The 14421-nt window shown below is 33.2% G+C and overlaps 1 protein-coding gene across 2 annotated transcripts in view; it reads left to right on the top strand.

The window, feature by feature from the left end:
• The window catches only part of LOC129802155 (uncharacterized), a 123804-nt gene that overhangs the window by 55376 nt on the left and 54007 nt on the right, over positions 1-14421 (top strand). For both annotated transcript variants that reach the window (XM_055847754.1, XM_055847753.1), the window contains exon 3: positions 11993-12157. In XM_055847754.1, coding sequence (XP_055703729.1) covers positions 11993-12157 — 165 coding nt within the window. The remainder of the gene's footprint in view (positions 1-11992; positions 12158-14421) is intronic.

Genomic DNA, 14421 nt, shown 5'->3' with positions numbered 1-14421 from the left:
ACTAGTTTAATCCTAAAAATAAATTATACTTGGAAAATATAAAAATTATAATTAAACCTGGGAACTAACTTAATTCGCAACCAGAAGAATGTTTCCTTGCGGTAGGACAATAATCCAATGGGTTACTCAAGATCGAAAATTTCTGATTCTCTTAATAATTCATTTCGGTATTCCGTGATTCTCAATTATTCCATTCTGTGATTCTGCTTATCCTCGATATCCTCGAATTTATCGAATTTCAGATGATGCTACATACGATCAAGGTAATTTTTGAGCAATAGGAAGAGCTACAATGTCACTATGGAACAGGTTTAGGAAATATGTATAGCTTGAAAGCTTTCTAAATCAGACCTCAAAATAATAAAAATAAGGTTAGAATTCAATTTTTTAAAGAAAGATTTTCAAACTCTAAAAAGAACATTTTCACTCCATTTTTCATCAAAATTTCCCGCCATTTTCTTCAAGGAAAAGCCCTAACTAAATTCTTGAATTTAAACATAAAAAGTATATTTTTTTTTGTAATAATTTCCACTCGATATTTTGTGGAGTGTTTTCGTCTTTGGAAATAAGTTAATAATAGTCAAAAAAAAAACGACTTGAAAATTAATTTATTGTCAATTTTGATCAGGAAACTTGTCAAAATCTTCTTAGAAAAGTTAAAAAAAAGGAAAGAGCTTTCAATCCATTTCCCTTAAAACACAAATGGTAATATTTATTTTTGGAAATCAATTAAATCTGATTAAGTGGATTACGTGCTATCTGAACCCCTTAAAATCATCAAAATCGGAGTAAAATATGATTGGTCCTGATTTTCAAGTTTATAAAATTTAAAAGCTGTTTTTGTCTCTGAAAACATCGTTTTGGGATCCTCAAGCTTAAAATGCAATTTCTTGGAACGGAAAGTTACTTAATTGAGAAATTATTCTACATATTATCCTCCGTATAATTCCGTACCTTAACGATTTTGACAATTCCAGATTTTAGCTTTTCAGAATTTTAACGCAATCAAGATATCGACCTGTGCGGTATTTTGTCTCTTTCAGATTTTTCTCTTCGGAATTTGGCCGGCACAGGTTTTAATCCCTATGCATATATGTATTTTATTTTCAAAAATTAATTATGAATTAACAAATTAAGATAAAAAAAAAATTACCCTACATAGTAAAGGGAAATATCACTATTAGAATGCCTAATCCTTCACTCCATTATTATAGTGTCAGGATACTCAATGGGTAATAGAATGCTCTACTAAAAATTTTAGTTGATTTTTCAATAAAAATGTCTTTTATTGACAAGAATAAAATTTTAAAATGCATTTAATTTGCTGAACTTTTTAACCAGAATTTCATTTTTTTTATTTCTTCTAAAAAAAGTTAAAAAAGATTTACAAAAAGAAAACATAAAACATAATAGCAGATCTGTTTATGATTTTAAAGTTTTATTTTTTTTAACTTAAAATATTTTCTATTATTTTTTTTTTGTTTTTGAAAAACACGAGTTCCAAAAATTTTGATTTTTTAACTATTCGTAAGTATTATAGAGTACTATATTCTCTGAAAAGTTGACTATCCAATTTTCGGTTTGACTGTTTATATTTAATTTGGAAAATGTTGTAGTTTTAACTAGTTATCAAAAAAGTTAAACGTAAAAGTGGACGCTTTCCTTTGCAGTGAATATATTATTCGATATTGCTGATCAACAGTAAAAAAATAAAAATTTTTGGGAATGGGGTTCTTAAAAAAAAAGATTTTTTCTAATATTTCAAAAAAAAAGTTCAGAAGGCTGCTACAAGAAAAACTTGAACATTACAATCCAAAATCGAAAATATCGTTTTGAACAGAATAATATTATCATTCAAAAAAGGTGTAAATGTTTAAATTTGTATTTTTTTCACAAACATTGTTTGAAACATGTTCAGTTCACTTGACTAGCATTCTTTCTTCTTTTGTAAACATTTATTTTCTAATGTTTGTAAAATTTTATCATTTGTTGATAAAGATTCAACAGACAAACAAAAATATGCGAACAAATGTTTGTACAAAAAAGTATACAAACTTTTACGAACTTTTTAGTGAGGTCTTCGATTTACGAGTATTTCAATTCAATTTTCAATTTCAATTGAATTTACTTTCATCTCATTTCGTAGTTTTTTTACCCCCTTCCCATGCGTCCATCGCCGTCTTAGCGTTGATTCCAGCCTACAGGACTAAACGATGGAAATGTCTCTTCGCAGGCTGTATGTTGTTTGTTACGAGTATTTCGTAAATTCCCAATAGGAATTCACAGTGATTTACGAATAATTTTACAAAATGTCTTTTTCTCTGTATAAATCGTGAAAATTCCACTGAAAATGCAGAAGAAAGTATCAAAAGGTGTGTAAGTAATATCTACCCCTTATTGAGAGTCAATTCTGTGATCGAAAAAAATCATAAATGCATTAAAAAGTTAAGAGTAGGGAAAGTACTCTTCCTTAGAACGTTCACGCTTTCGAATAATGTGAATTTTCTTTTATTTTTTCTAAGAGACTTATATATTTCTGTTAAATGTTAAATTATGCTTAGTTTTTTTTAGGAAAAATAAAAGAAAATTTTACATTATTCGCAGGTATGAATGTTCGAAGTGAGAGTACTTTCCCCTACTACCAGAGTAAAATATTTAAAATGGTCTGAGAATTTCAGTAAAATTTCCAACTGCGCATAGTCTACGTCTAGAATTTATTGAATGGAAATCGTAGAGAATGTGCCCATCCCTGTGTTGAAATGAGCTTAATTCTCAGCAATTTCTCGACTCTTTATGGGGTGTTTTATGTACTGAAAGCCTCTGAATGTAATATTTTCAGACAAATGCTTGGCTGAGACTAGAAAAGATGGGAAAACGGAGTACCAAGTGCTTGGAATAAAATGTGAGAAAATATCACGAATGTGAGGCATTTTTTGTCACTTTCCCCAACTTTCCCGCCTTTTTTTTGCCTGCGTGCCCCTTCCTTGACATCCCCCCATAAAATAAATTGGTATGTCTTGTCATAGAAATTGTTGACCGACCTCGAGTAGTGTCTCAGAAGGCTATACCCTCCCAGGGTGTATCATGCTGGGGAAAAGTCCATGGTTTTGTCGCGATGTTAATAATTTATGGTGTTTTTCTTTGGATTCTACACATTTTTCGCCCATTCTAGCCCCAAGAGTGTTGTGTTGCTTGTACTATGTTTTTTTTCTTTGCCTTTAAAATGGAAACCACTACAAGGGAAGTACCATTGAGGCCTGGGCATTAAAAAAAAATCCACCCTAAGCCCCAGTTGTACATGAAAATTCTCACATTTACTCGTGGATGATTCTTAATTTACTTTGTTAGATGCCCACCCACCGTTTAAAAAAAAAAAAAGGCAAATGTGTTGCAATTGCGACGAGCACACTGCCAATTAATCTTCCTTTCTCCTCCACCAGTGATGTTAATGCCATGAAAAACATGGGGATCATCATTTGGGGAATATTTGTATGCTCTATACATGTTTCACCACGCTATTAGAGGATTTTTGTAGAGCTCTCATGAAAAGTAATCCAACAAACTCGTTAATCACCGGCTAATATCGATCAAACCTCTTCAAAAGACTAATCACACTGATGAATTATAAAAAATCATCGAGATTAATTAAGTGGTAATTGGAGGGAATTTAACAGGTGGTAGTTTTTCTGATTGGATAATTATTCATGCAAATTCTAAATTATTAACGGTTGCTGAATTTTAACACTATGAAAGAGGACAGAAAACTTTGCACTTAGAATTTATTCATGATTTACCGTCCTATTTAATCCCTTTTTTCTATGTTTTTTTTTTTTGTTTTAAATTCACTTAAGACGATTAAACTAAGGTTAAGTCTTTTGAAACCATTCAGTGGATGCTTCGACCTCAGGGAAGACCTAGGTCAGGGTGGCTGAATCAAATTCAGAATCTTGCCTTGGAGCGCCTTGAGATGGAACTCGAATTAAAAAAAAAGAAAACTTTAAATTTGGACAGTAAAAATCTATTAATCATAAAACACAACCTAATATTATAAAAAAGATAGCAAAACGTTCCGACTTTTTGAAATACTCAAACTCGTTATGGAACAAACAACCTATTAGGCTTGATAATAGATCATTTATAGAATGAATTAAGAAAAGGAAAATAATTTATGGAGATAATGCTTGTGAATCATGTGCTTTTTTTTATTAAGACCAATGCAATCACCTTGATAAATTTGACTAAATCGTATAAGAAATAAGCCCTTCGAACTTCGAATTTAAGTTTTTTTTTCAAAAGATTCAAGTTTCAATTTCAAAAGATTCAAGTGAACCTTTCAAATCATCAAATATGATCCATTTTTGTTGAAAAGGGTCAATGTGACCCTTTTATTTTTACCAGTGTACAGCCAAAACCGGTGTCAGCCAAATCCCGAACGGATAGAAATCCCGAATTAGTCAAGATCCCTAAAAGCCAAAATCCTGGTAATCCAAAATTCCGAAATCCACAAACCCCAATGGTAAAAATCCTAATAAGGACGAAGTTATAGGGAGAACAATCTTTGTCTCTCGCAAGCGCGTGCAATCATGTGAGTAACTATGACTCTTTTAAGAATTCGGGTTTTTGGCTTTAAGGATTTTGACCCTTTCGGGATTCTGGCTTTTGGGATTTTTGACTTCCGGAATTTGGCTTTCCAGATTTTAGCTTCAAAATTTCGCATTTCTTCCAAATGTGCTAGAACCTTGTTAAACCCAAGTAGCACTGCGTGACAAGGATCAGAACAACGAGTCATGGAAGTGTTTTTGTGTTGAATTTTGTGTTGAAAAGATCTAAATATTTAGTGCAAATTTTAAAAGATTTTTTTGTGTTGTTGCTATTAAATTGGAAAATTTTTGACATATGAGATGGCTCATTCAGCAATAGTCGAACGGCAAAAATCTTCGCAAATATGAGTATTGAATTAGGGAAACATTATAGAAATTTACATAGAACGCAGTAGAAAACGACAGAAAATGTGAAGAATTGTTGAGAAAATAGTGTCTACGGTGGTAGTGCAATACAAAGTTGTGAAGTGTACTTAACGTCTTCATTTAAAGTGTGTACGTCGATTTGGTACTTATGCGGTGGAGAAGGACGCCAAATGCATTGTTTTTGGCGCGTCATTTTTTGTACGGAAAAAGACCGTCGTTTGGAGTCGCTTTTGTTACTGCATGGCAGAGTAAACTTTAGAACCGTAAAATAACAATAACATTATTAATTCAATCTTGAGTAATGCCGTGACCAAAATACGACGGGAATATTACTAATATTGTAGTATTGACTTTGTAGAGAGGATCGGCAATTTGTCATTAGCCCATTCCTTACCATGGTATTATACATCATACGCAAATTGAGTGATTTTAGATGATTTATTCCTGGGCAACTTTTGTCCGAATTGCTGTCGGGAATGGATTTTTAGTAACTTTAGTTCTTCAATTACTTCGGAAAAATGGTCTGACAGAGACGAAAATACATTTTGTTATTGTTTTCTTGCTTCGCGAAAGGTCATACAAAATTTTTGCTCAAAATGACGGACGGAAAATTCGACATCCCATCGAATTTGTTAAAAAATTGGCCTTCATCCTCTTTCCTGATTTGAATTCTGGTTGCCAATGTGTTTTCTTGGACAGTTACTCTATCTAAATTTTCTAAATCAATAGAGTTTGTAATGGATTAATGTACAGAATTTAAATTCAGTGACCGTTAAAATGTGTGTTTGACTACCGCTCCCCGCACCCTCATATTGGATTAAAAAAAATTCTTTTCAAAAAAATCATCTATTAATCTGTAGGAAACTAATCCCAAAATATGAATTTTCTATCTCAAGTATTTCTGGTACATTGACTGAATGGGTTAACGAATATTTGGAAAGAAAGCTATATGAAATCATCCAATACCTTTCTAACTAAGGTCCATATAAATGTTATTGTTCTTTTGTACTCTACCTTACAAAATCTTTTGATAATAATGAGAAACGTATTTGGCGTACCAAGCAACACCTCAGGCATTGCCAACATCACCAATTCAATCATTATTCTTCTTAAGATTGATCGAAACCATAAAAATTCTCGGTTGGAAAGTCTGACATCGTATTACTTCTTGACCTTCTTGATGATTCCTTATTATTTGCTGTCATATGACTTAAAAGACTCACTGTGACTAAATCAATACGTCATACTTACTAAAATTTTTGTCGTGAGGATCAGTTTTTGCTACTTGGGAATATAAAAGAATTTCAAATAAAACGTTGAAATTGGTTGAAAATCTGGTATAATAACAAATTAAACCTTGTTTGAAATAATGTCACCTGTATCCAGATTCAAAGACCTTTCCGATATATAAGAACTTTATCCATTTGGTTAACAAATTTTCTGTGAATAGCCGTTTAAATCTTTTATTTTGAAAAACTTCCAAGAGGAAAATATAACAAAATTTCACTTTAAACTTAAAATAGATGGTACAGAGGATTTAAATTAACAAAATTATGACAAAATCTGACTACTTGAAAAGCAGGATGTAGAATGATAACAATCAATGAATAGTACTCCACTTTTTCTCTGTGGGATTTTCGCAATTAAACACGTATTTAAACAGTCTTTCATACTTCAAACTGTTTGCCATTTAATATTTTGCCATGTATTATATGCACTCCTATTAGTACGCTATGTTCCATTTAAATTAATGACTCAATCATAGATAAAAGCATTAATGGGATATGAACATTACAAGATTAATGTGTAAATAAGCTTGTGATATAAAATTCATAGTACACGCTATTTGTTAAGAGCATAACTCCAAGCTATTTGGATATTCCTGCATTTTCCAATCAATTCCAAATGCACTTCATTATTTAAAGTACCAGCATAATCATATTTTGTATGCGAACAGGTTATTGATTTTAGTAATAACTTATAAGTGCGATGAAAAAGTTTGTGATTCTAGAAAATGTCTGGAAATATTAAAAATATAAATTTTAATTCTGTTTTTAAAGTGATAAAATATTTTAGACCGAAGAATTTTGATTAGTATTTTAATGAATTTAGTCAGTAAAATCCGGAATAAGTAGATACTTAAGAAGAAAATCATAAATTTTATTTCCTTTCTGAAGTAATAAATCGTTATTTCCAGTCTTAATTCCCGTCGTTATTTACTGAAAATAATAATAATCTTTTTACTACCGAAAAATATTTATTATTCCTTATTTTTTTTTATTAGAAAAGAAGACAGTCTTTCTCTAAAAGCTAAATAAATAAAAAGCTCCTTGAAAGCTGTTCAAAGTGTCAGAAAGCATAAAGTGTTCTAATTTTGCATGAATGCAATGTGCAAATATTTCATGACATGATTTCCATTTGACCTTCATTTGGAAAAGTTCACAATTGAAAATAGTTTATTTACACCAAAACTTTGAACTCTATTTGCCAAGCTAATAAAATAAATAAATGAAAAATTCAGTTCTTTTCAGTAGTATAAATATTTTAACGAAGGAAAATCACCATAAAAAGCTCCATAAAATATTGTAGTCACTTCAATAGAAATGTTTATGTAACGGATTTTATTATTCGCGATTTTTATTCATTCTATTAAAAGTATAAAATCAAAGCCAAATGCTATTTTATCATTTCTCGCCAATAAATTTGCCAGCATTGAAAATAATCCAATTACTTGAATGGAGCTTTCACCAGGCGTCTCCGCTGTTTCTCAAGAAAACAAGATTTTCCATTGAAATTCTTTGGGAATTGTTATTGTGGTGGCAGAAATCACTTAAAAAAAACCACAACAAAGGGAGGCAATTTCGTCAATCTGAGCCATAAATCTAGCCAGAAATATTTTAGAGAGAATGAATGGAGAATGAGCCAGGAATTTGGGGTGAAAAACTTTCTTATTTCTGCTCAAAAGTCTTTCTAGCTCATCAGATATTCCCTCGTGGTGGCAAAAAAGTACCCCAATTTGTGATGAACGCGATGGTTGAAAATAGAAGCACAAGAGAGTAATTTTTCTGGTCAATGATAAATATTGAAATTACCTTAGAGAACTTATTTACCATCGAGATTTATTTCTATCACGAGGGTCACCTCGTTGCAGATTTATGATTCTGTTTTTTTTTTGCTTGTGGCAGCAAAAAAAAACGTTTTCTGGTGGATTTCCGGAGAAGAATGTGAGATAATTTGTAGGATGTCAGACTGTGGCTCATTAGTCATTTGCGATTGTGATCAGAATTGGTCAATTTTGCGCCATCATCCAAACTGAAGAAGAATGTGGCGACACAGTGTAGGGCGAAGTTCTAACTTATGGTCACATTTGGCGTGGAGAATAGGGTAGTTTCTTTTCAACTCGTTTACCATTGATCATGAATTGCATTCAATGGAAATAAAATTTAGAGAGAAAACATGTAAAGATAAGATACCCAAGTAGGAAAATTTTACAATAATGGATAAAATAAAGATTATTCGTACCTCACTGAAATGCCTTTACATAGCTTTGAAATAATTACTTTAAATTTTCAAACTTGCAATTTGTCTACTTTTCACGTGTACTATTTGAAAATGACGTTCTGATGACGAAATCATTACCATGATAGTACTACAAAAATAGGTAACTTTACACCACCTTAATTTTACAACGACGGCGAAGAAGCTTTTCACTGACCGAAACTTGAAACCTTGAAAATTTATGTAATAATCCTGGTAACGAAAATGAACGGTACTTGCTTTTGTAATGAGAAATATTGTTACGATTTTGGGGGGTAAATAATCTCTAGATCTTTAAAAATCTCTCGATTTCACCCCATGAGAGCTACTTTTCTCATCATATCTCCGTTTTTCAGACGATTTCTGAGAAATGTTGCCACGCTGTTCGCCGTCTGTCCGCCTGTCTGTTCATCCGTCTATCCGTCCGTCTATCCGTCTGTCCGTCCATCTGTCCGTCCGTCTGTCCGTCCATCTGTCCGTCCGTCTGTTCATTCGTCAGTCTGACCATCCGTGTGTCCCTCCCTTTTTCGCCATCTATCGAACCGGCCGTTACCAAGCCTAGTAGCCAAACGATTAGAGATAGAGACTTGAAACCGTCGGTGGACCCCATTCCCCGCCTTCCATAAGTCGACCCTGGGACCATTACCATTCTCTTCATTTACCTGGACCAAAATTATGTTTTTTGGGATTGCTCGACAACACGTGCGATTTTTTTTTTCAATTTTGGATATGTTTCAGAGATTACCCAGTTGGACATTCGTCCAAATACGAAACTACTGTTGAATCATTTCTAATAACGGTTTTTCAAGGTCAAATGTTAAGGCTCCAAAAATCATCTTTTACAACCGAATGGGGCCATGCAACAGCTCATTGGAAAGGCTCGTTGGTAGAATTTGTGACAAGACTGAATTAGTTTTAATCGATTATCAACCGGTTATAAATCGGTAACAGATGTTTTCCAAAAATCAACTGTATTTCTCCTAAGCTATTTTTGGAGATCTCTTGAGTGATTTATGGATTGGTTCCTATCGGTTATAAACCGGCACGTGGTAAATTGTGTAAAAGTAGTTTTGAGATATAGCATCGAGCATTTTGCAAAACATGAGATGCTTTGCAACACCGACAACACCCCTTTTATGTCTCATAATCGTAAATCGTAAACCCCTTAATTCAGAGTTAAGAATATTACTTTAAATATGTAGGGGAAAGGTCTAGGGGCTTTAAGGGTCTAGACAGAGTATTAATTAATACTATCCCATTCCCTGCTTCCACCTCCATGCGAGGAGCCCTGGACTCTAGTTGAAATTTTCGGTTAAAGACTGACGGAAGAGGGGATCTTGCCTTGGCGATCTGAACTATATTTTTCAGACTTTGGCTGAGAAGGATTTGTGACAATGATTAGGTCGTCATAAAAGGGTTATGTTCGGAAGAACGAGTATTTTACTTGCCAATAAACAGCTTCAAAGCCATTCAAATATAGTTACAAACTTGGTTTTAAGTGGAAACCGGCCGTTAAAGTTAAAGCCAAAAGTCTTATCCTTGTCATTATGACGATGTACAATGTGTGCCAACCCTACCTAGTGGGAAAGTGACAAGCTGTGTGTATGTAGAGGAAAGCACCTATACTTTTTTCCTATGTTTCTGAATAATTGAACTCAGCAATACATTTTGAAACTTGGCAATTTTCCCTAGTATTTTATAATACGTGTGCGATGAATCCCATTTATTGACAAACAGAAAAAAATTAGTCATTGGGATCATACAAAGCATGGACACATTCCCCTACAAAGCTGCAATATCGAAGTTGATTAATTGCTTCACTCTTTAAGAATTTAAGAGCATTGGCCATAAGTGGTAAAACTACTCAAAAAAGTTCCTACTTATGGCTATACTCAAAATTTTATCTTTAAAATTTTGGTGACAAATTAATCAGAAAGTTATCCTAAATGAGTTACAATTCGATGTAATTTTACATAATTTTCACGTCACTAAAATATTTATTCTTTCATTTATTTTTAACCACTTATCGTGGTCGTGGTTATAGGTTTAACTGCCCACGCCTGTCGATTCTCGGAAAGATTGAGGTCAATTTCCGAGATATTGGCTTACATAAGGGAAAATCTGGGTAATATTTCTATTTCTTTCTGGGTAATAGGGATAGAATGATAACTTTTCCATACGGATAAAGGATTTATGGATAATACGGTTTACGGTTTATGGATAATTATTTTATGTGAATGTAATTTCCGGTAGGTGAAACCGACGGAAAGACTTCTATTCTGCTGTTTCAGGACAAAATTGTCCTTCCGGTGAGCGTTGGTGAGGTGGTTTAATCCACAATTAAAACACTCAAGGTTCCAGAGCTTTCGACACTATATCGTGTGTTCTTCAGTGGTTCTTGGTTAGTCTATTTTCTTCGATAATGTCACTATTTTTGTCTAAATTTACACTGATCAAATTGGAAACAACAGATGGGAGCTATTAATGAACAAATCACAAAAATTATCACTAAAAATTTTTCTGGCTTTTTTCTCTGCAAAACGGCTTGGTACGGAAGAAGACACGATATAGTGTCAAAAGCTCTGGAAAAAAGGAGTACCAAGCAGTTTTGCAGAGAAAAAAGACAGAAAAATTGTTAGTGATAATTTTTGTGATTTGTACATTAATAGCTCCCATCTGTTGTTTCCAATCTGATCAACGTAAATTTAGACAAAAATAGTGACAATATCCAAGATAATAGACTAACCAAGAACCACTGAAGAAGACACGATATAGTGTCGAAAGCTCTGGAACCTTGAGTGTTTTAATTTTGGATTAAACCACCTCACCGATGCTCACCGGAAGGACAATTTTGTCCTAAAAAAAAACAGAATATGTGAATGTAGACATTTTACCCATTATTGGACCATTTGTTGCGAAATTATTGACAAAATGTGACTTTTGGTAAATACTTGTATAAGCTGTGAAAGGTACAGGTAGAGTTTAAATTTCCACAATCAACAGTCGATACTATTGAAGAGAAATCATCATGTCACCCCTGTTTTTCAGCACTTAACTGTTCTCAAGAGCTTCTGCATTATCGATTTTTTCTTTGTGGTGGTTCATGTTACGACTGTTTTCCTCAGTCCTCATCCTGTTCTAGAAACACCAAACAGTCGTGACAGGAACCAAAGCAAAGATAAGTCGATAATGCAGAAACACTTGAGAACAGTTAAGTGGTAAAAGTATGTTCATTTAATGCGCTAAATGTGAGCATCTTTTCTACTAAACTACTACTAAAAGGAGTAACACCTTAACCAATGCGTACAATTCTTCAAAATAAATTATCTAAAAATTGACGATTTCTGCGAAGCAGACCTAACTTAGACCATCACCCTGTTATTTGAAAATTTTAAGGAAGATGAAAAATTGCGAAAATTTTTTGCAGTTTATCTGATTGAAGCTTGGAGAATAAAGGTGGTAAACGTGATAATTTATCTGTTTTTCAGCTGAGGCCGCCACAAAGATACAAGCAGTTTTTCGTGGACACAAAGTTAGAGCAGCCATGAAACAGGGAGATTCCACTGCCGTCAATGGTGCCAGCGAAGAGTCCAAAACTGAACCACCACCCTCCAAGGAGGAGCTCGAGGCAGAGTTCGATCCCAATGACAAAGGTGAGCTTTTCGATGATTTAACCATTTTTTTTTCTTATCAAACAATGTGACTTTGGGGCAGATTCCCACTTCTGAAATTGCAGTATATTTCTGCTGAGTCCTCAAAACATTCCAAAGGAAGTGCTTTTTGTCTTCCGGAAAATGTGAACAGGAAAACTTTGCTCACCACTGCATTTTTTATTTACTCAAAGAACCAACTTGGGATATGTTCCATCTTCAATGTTGAACTTAAGAGACACCCATACCCCTCCCGCTAAAACCATTTATACAGAAAGGACGAAAACCCCATGAGGATAGAGTGGCAGAGAAAAATACTAGACTTTTACGAGTTGTTTTCGGGAACATTTTTCTCTCTGTCAACAGTTAAGTTGAGGAAGGGCAAAGAAAATGTTATTGCACAATTTTCACACTAGTACATTACTCCTTGAGTACGGTCACTGGATAGAGTACTCATCTTGAAGACTTTTCTGATCAATCCATATTTTTTTTCTGGACGTCTTGAGCATTCCTTTTCTGTTTCTTTCATAGAATTCCAGCCTGATATCACGGATATTGAGTCAGAAAAAAAGCAAAAGCAGGAAATTGTATGTAGGTCGACATTCGATTATTTCCAGAATGAAGAACAGTAATTAGAAATCTGTGGTGTGGAAAACTAATCTCGGGAAAGTGCTCAGTAGAGAGAACTCATGATATTTCTGTCCACAAAAGACTCAAATTCTGCTATCCAGAAATGTTTAGTCTGAATCTCTGGTGCTATTGAAGCAAAATACTGACATTTTTATTTTGAATTTATTTGTTTTCACTTTGAATTTAAATACATTTGCAAACAGAATGCACCTATCTTAAAAGCTCCCCCAAAACAAAACTAATTTTGCAGTTGACTTAAAGTTTCTGAGTTATGATGTAAGATGAATATATTTTCTTCTTTAATAATTTACTGTTCTCAAGTGCTTCTACTACATAATCAACTTTTCTTCGTGTCGGTTCTTGTCATGGCTATTTAGTGATTTTAGAACAAGGTGAGGACTGAGAAGAACAATCAAGATAGGAACCAACACAAAGAAAAGTCGATAATACAGAAGCATTTGAGAACAGTGAAGTGCTAAAAAGCCTACTCATTTTCCAAAGAAATAGTACCGTAATTCAATATGACAAATCAGTGTGGGTCTTGGATAATTAAAAATTAAGTTTATTTAATCTTCTTCAAGATTTTTCAAAAAAAAATCTTCAAAATAGAAACACACCTTAAAAGTTTGATTTGCTTAAACCACATCACAAAAACTTCAATTAAAATTTTGAAGAAGATTAATTAAACTAAATTTTTAATTACCCAAGACCCACACTGATTTCTCATATTGAATTACGGTGCTTTTCTTTGGAAAATTAATAGGCTTTTTAGCACTTCACTGTTCTCATATGCTTCTGTATTATCGACTTTTCTTTGTGTTGGTTTCTGTCCTGACTGTCTTTCTCATTCCTCACCTTGTTCTAAAATCAATAAATAGCCGTGACAGGAACCAATACGAAGAGAAGTTGATTATGTAGAAGAACTTGAGAACAGTAAATTGTTAAAGAAGCAAATATATTCATCTTTCATTGGAATAGCCTAAAATTTTTCTTTTTAAATTTTAAAACTAGATCTGTGTTCTATTAGATTTGATTATCATACTGACATTTGATTATAATGATCTGATTTTCATATTGACGAGAAAAGAATGAAGAACGTTTATGCACTGTTCTCACTATAAAATGGTTTACAACAAAATGACATAATCTTTCACTTGCTATTGGTATTCTATTTCTCCGTATGATGGCACTGTTTTCTCCCAAAAGAGGCACTGACAACTGTTCTCAATTTGTTGTAATTAGTAATTCACTCATTTTGTTTAGAATTTTAGAGATTGACACTCTTGAAGCCATATAATTTATTAAAGTTTCCCAGTCATTTTCCTTATAGTTATTTGACAAATAAAATTTTACTATATTCAGAAAAAGGCATTAACCTCCATTTCTCTCGTAAATGCTCTTGGCATGGTGTCGTTCCAAACACAAAAGCTCATGGAGGCTCCTTGAGACATTAATAAACTGTGATTTTCACATGTTTTTCCCATCGTAAAGTCACATTAAAATGAAATTTCTTCAACACAAGCCTCTTCTCATAAATTGACGAAAAATTATTCTGTCTGTGAGGAGATATGCTGGCTCTCAAAATGCCGTTGAGGAGGAAAGCGAAAAAGACTTGTAAAAATATGAAAAATAAAATT

Source organism: Phlebotomus papatasi, chromosome 2 (assembly GCF_024763615.1).
Source record: "Phlebotomus papatasi isolate M1 chromosome 2, Ppap_2.1, whole genome shotgun sequence".
NCBI lineage: Eukaryota > Metazoa > Arthropoda > Insecta > Diptera > Psychodidae > Phlebotomus > Phlebotomus papatasi.
The sequence above is the reverse complement of the archived record's forward strand: the minus strand, read 5'-3'. Positions and strand labels throughout refer to the sequence as shown.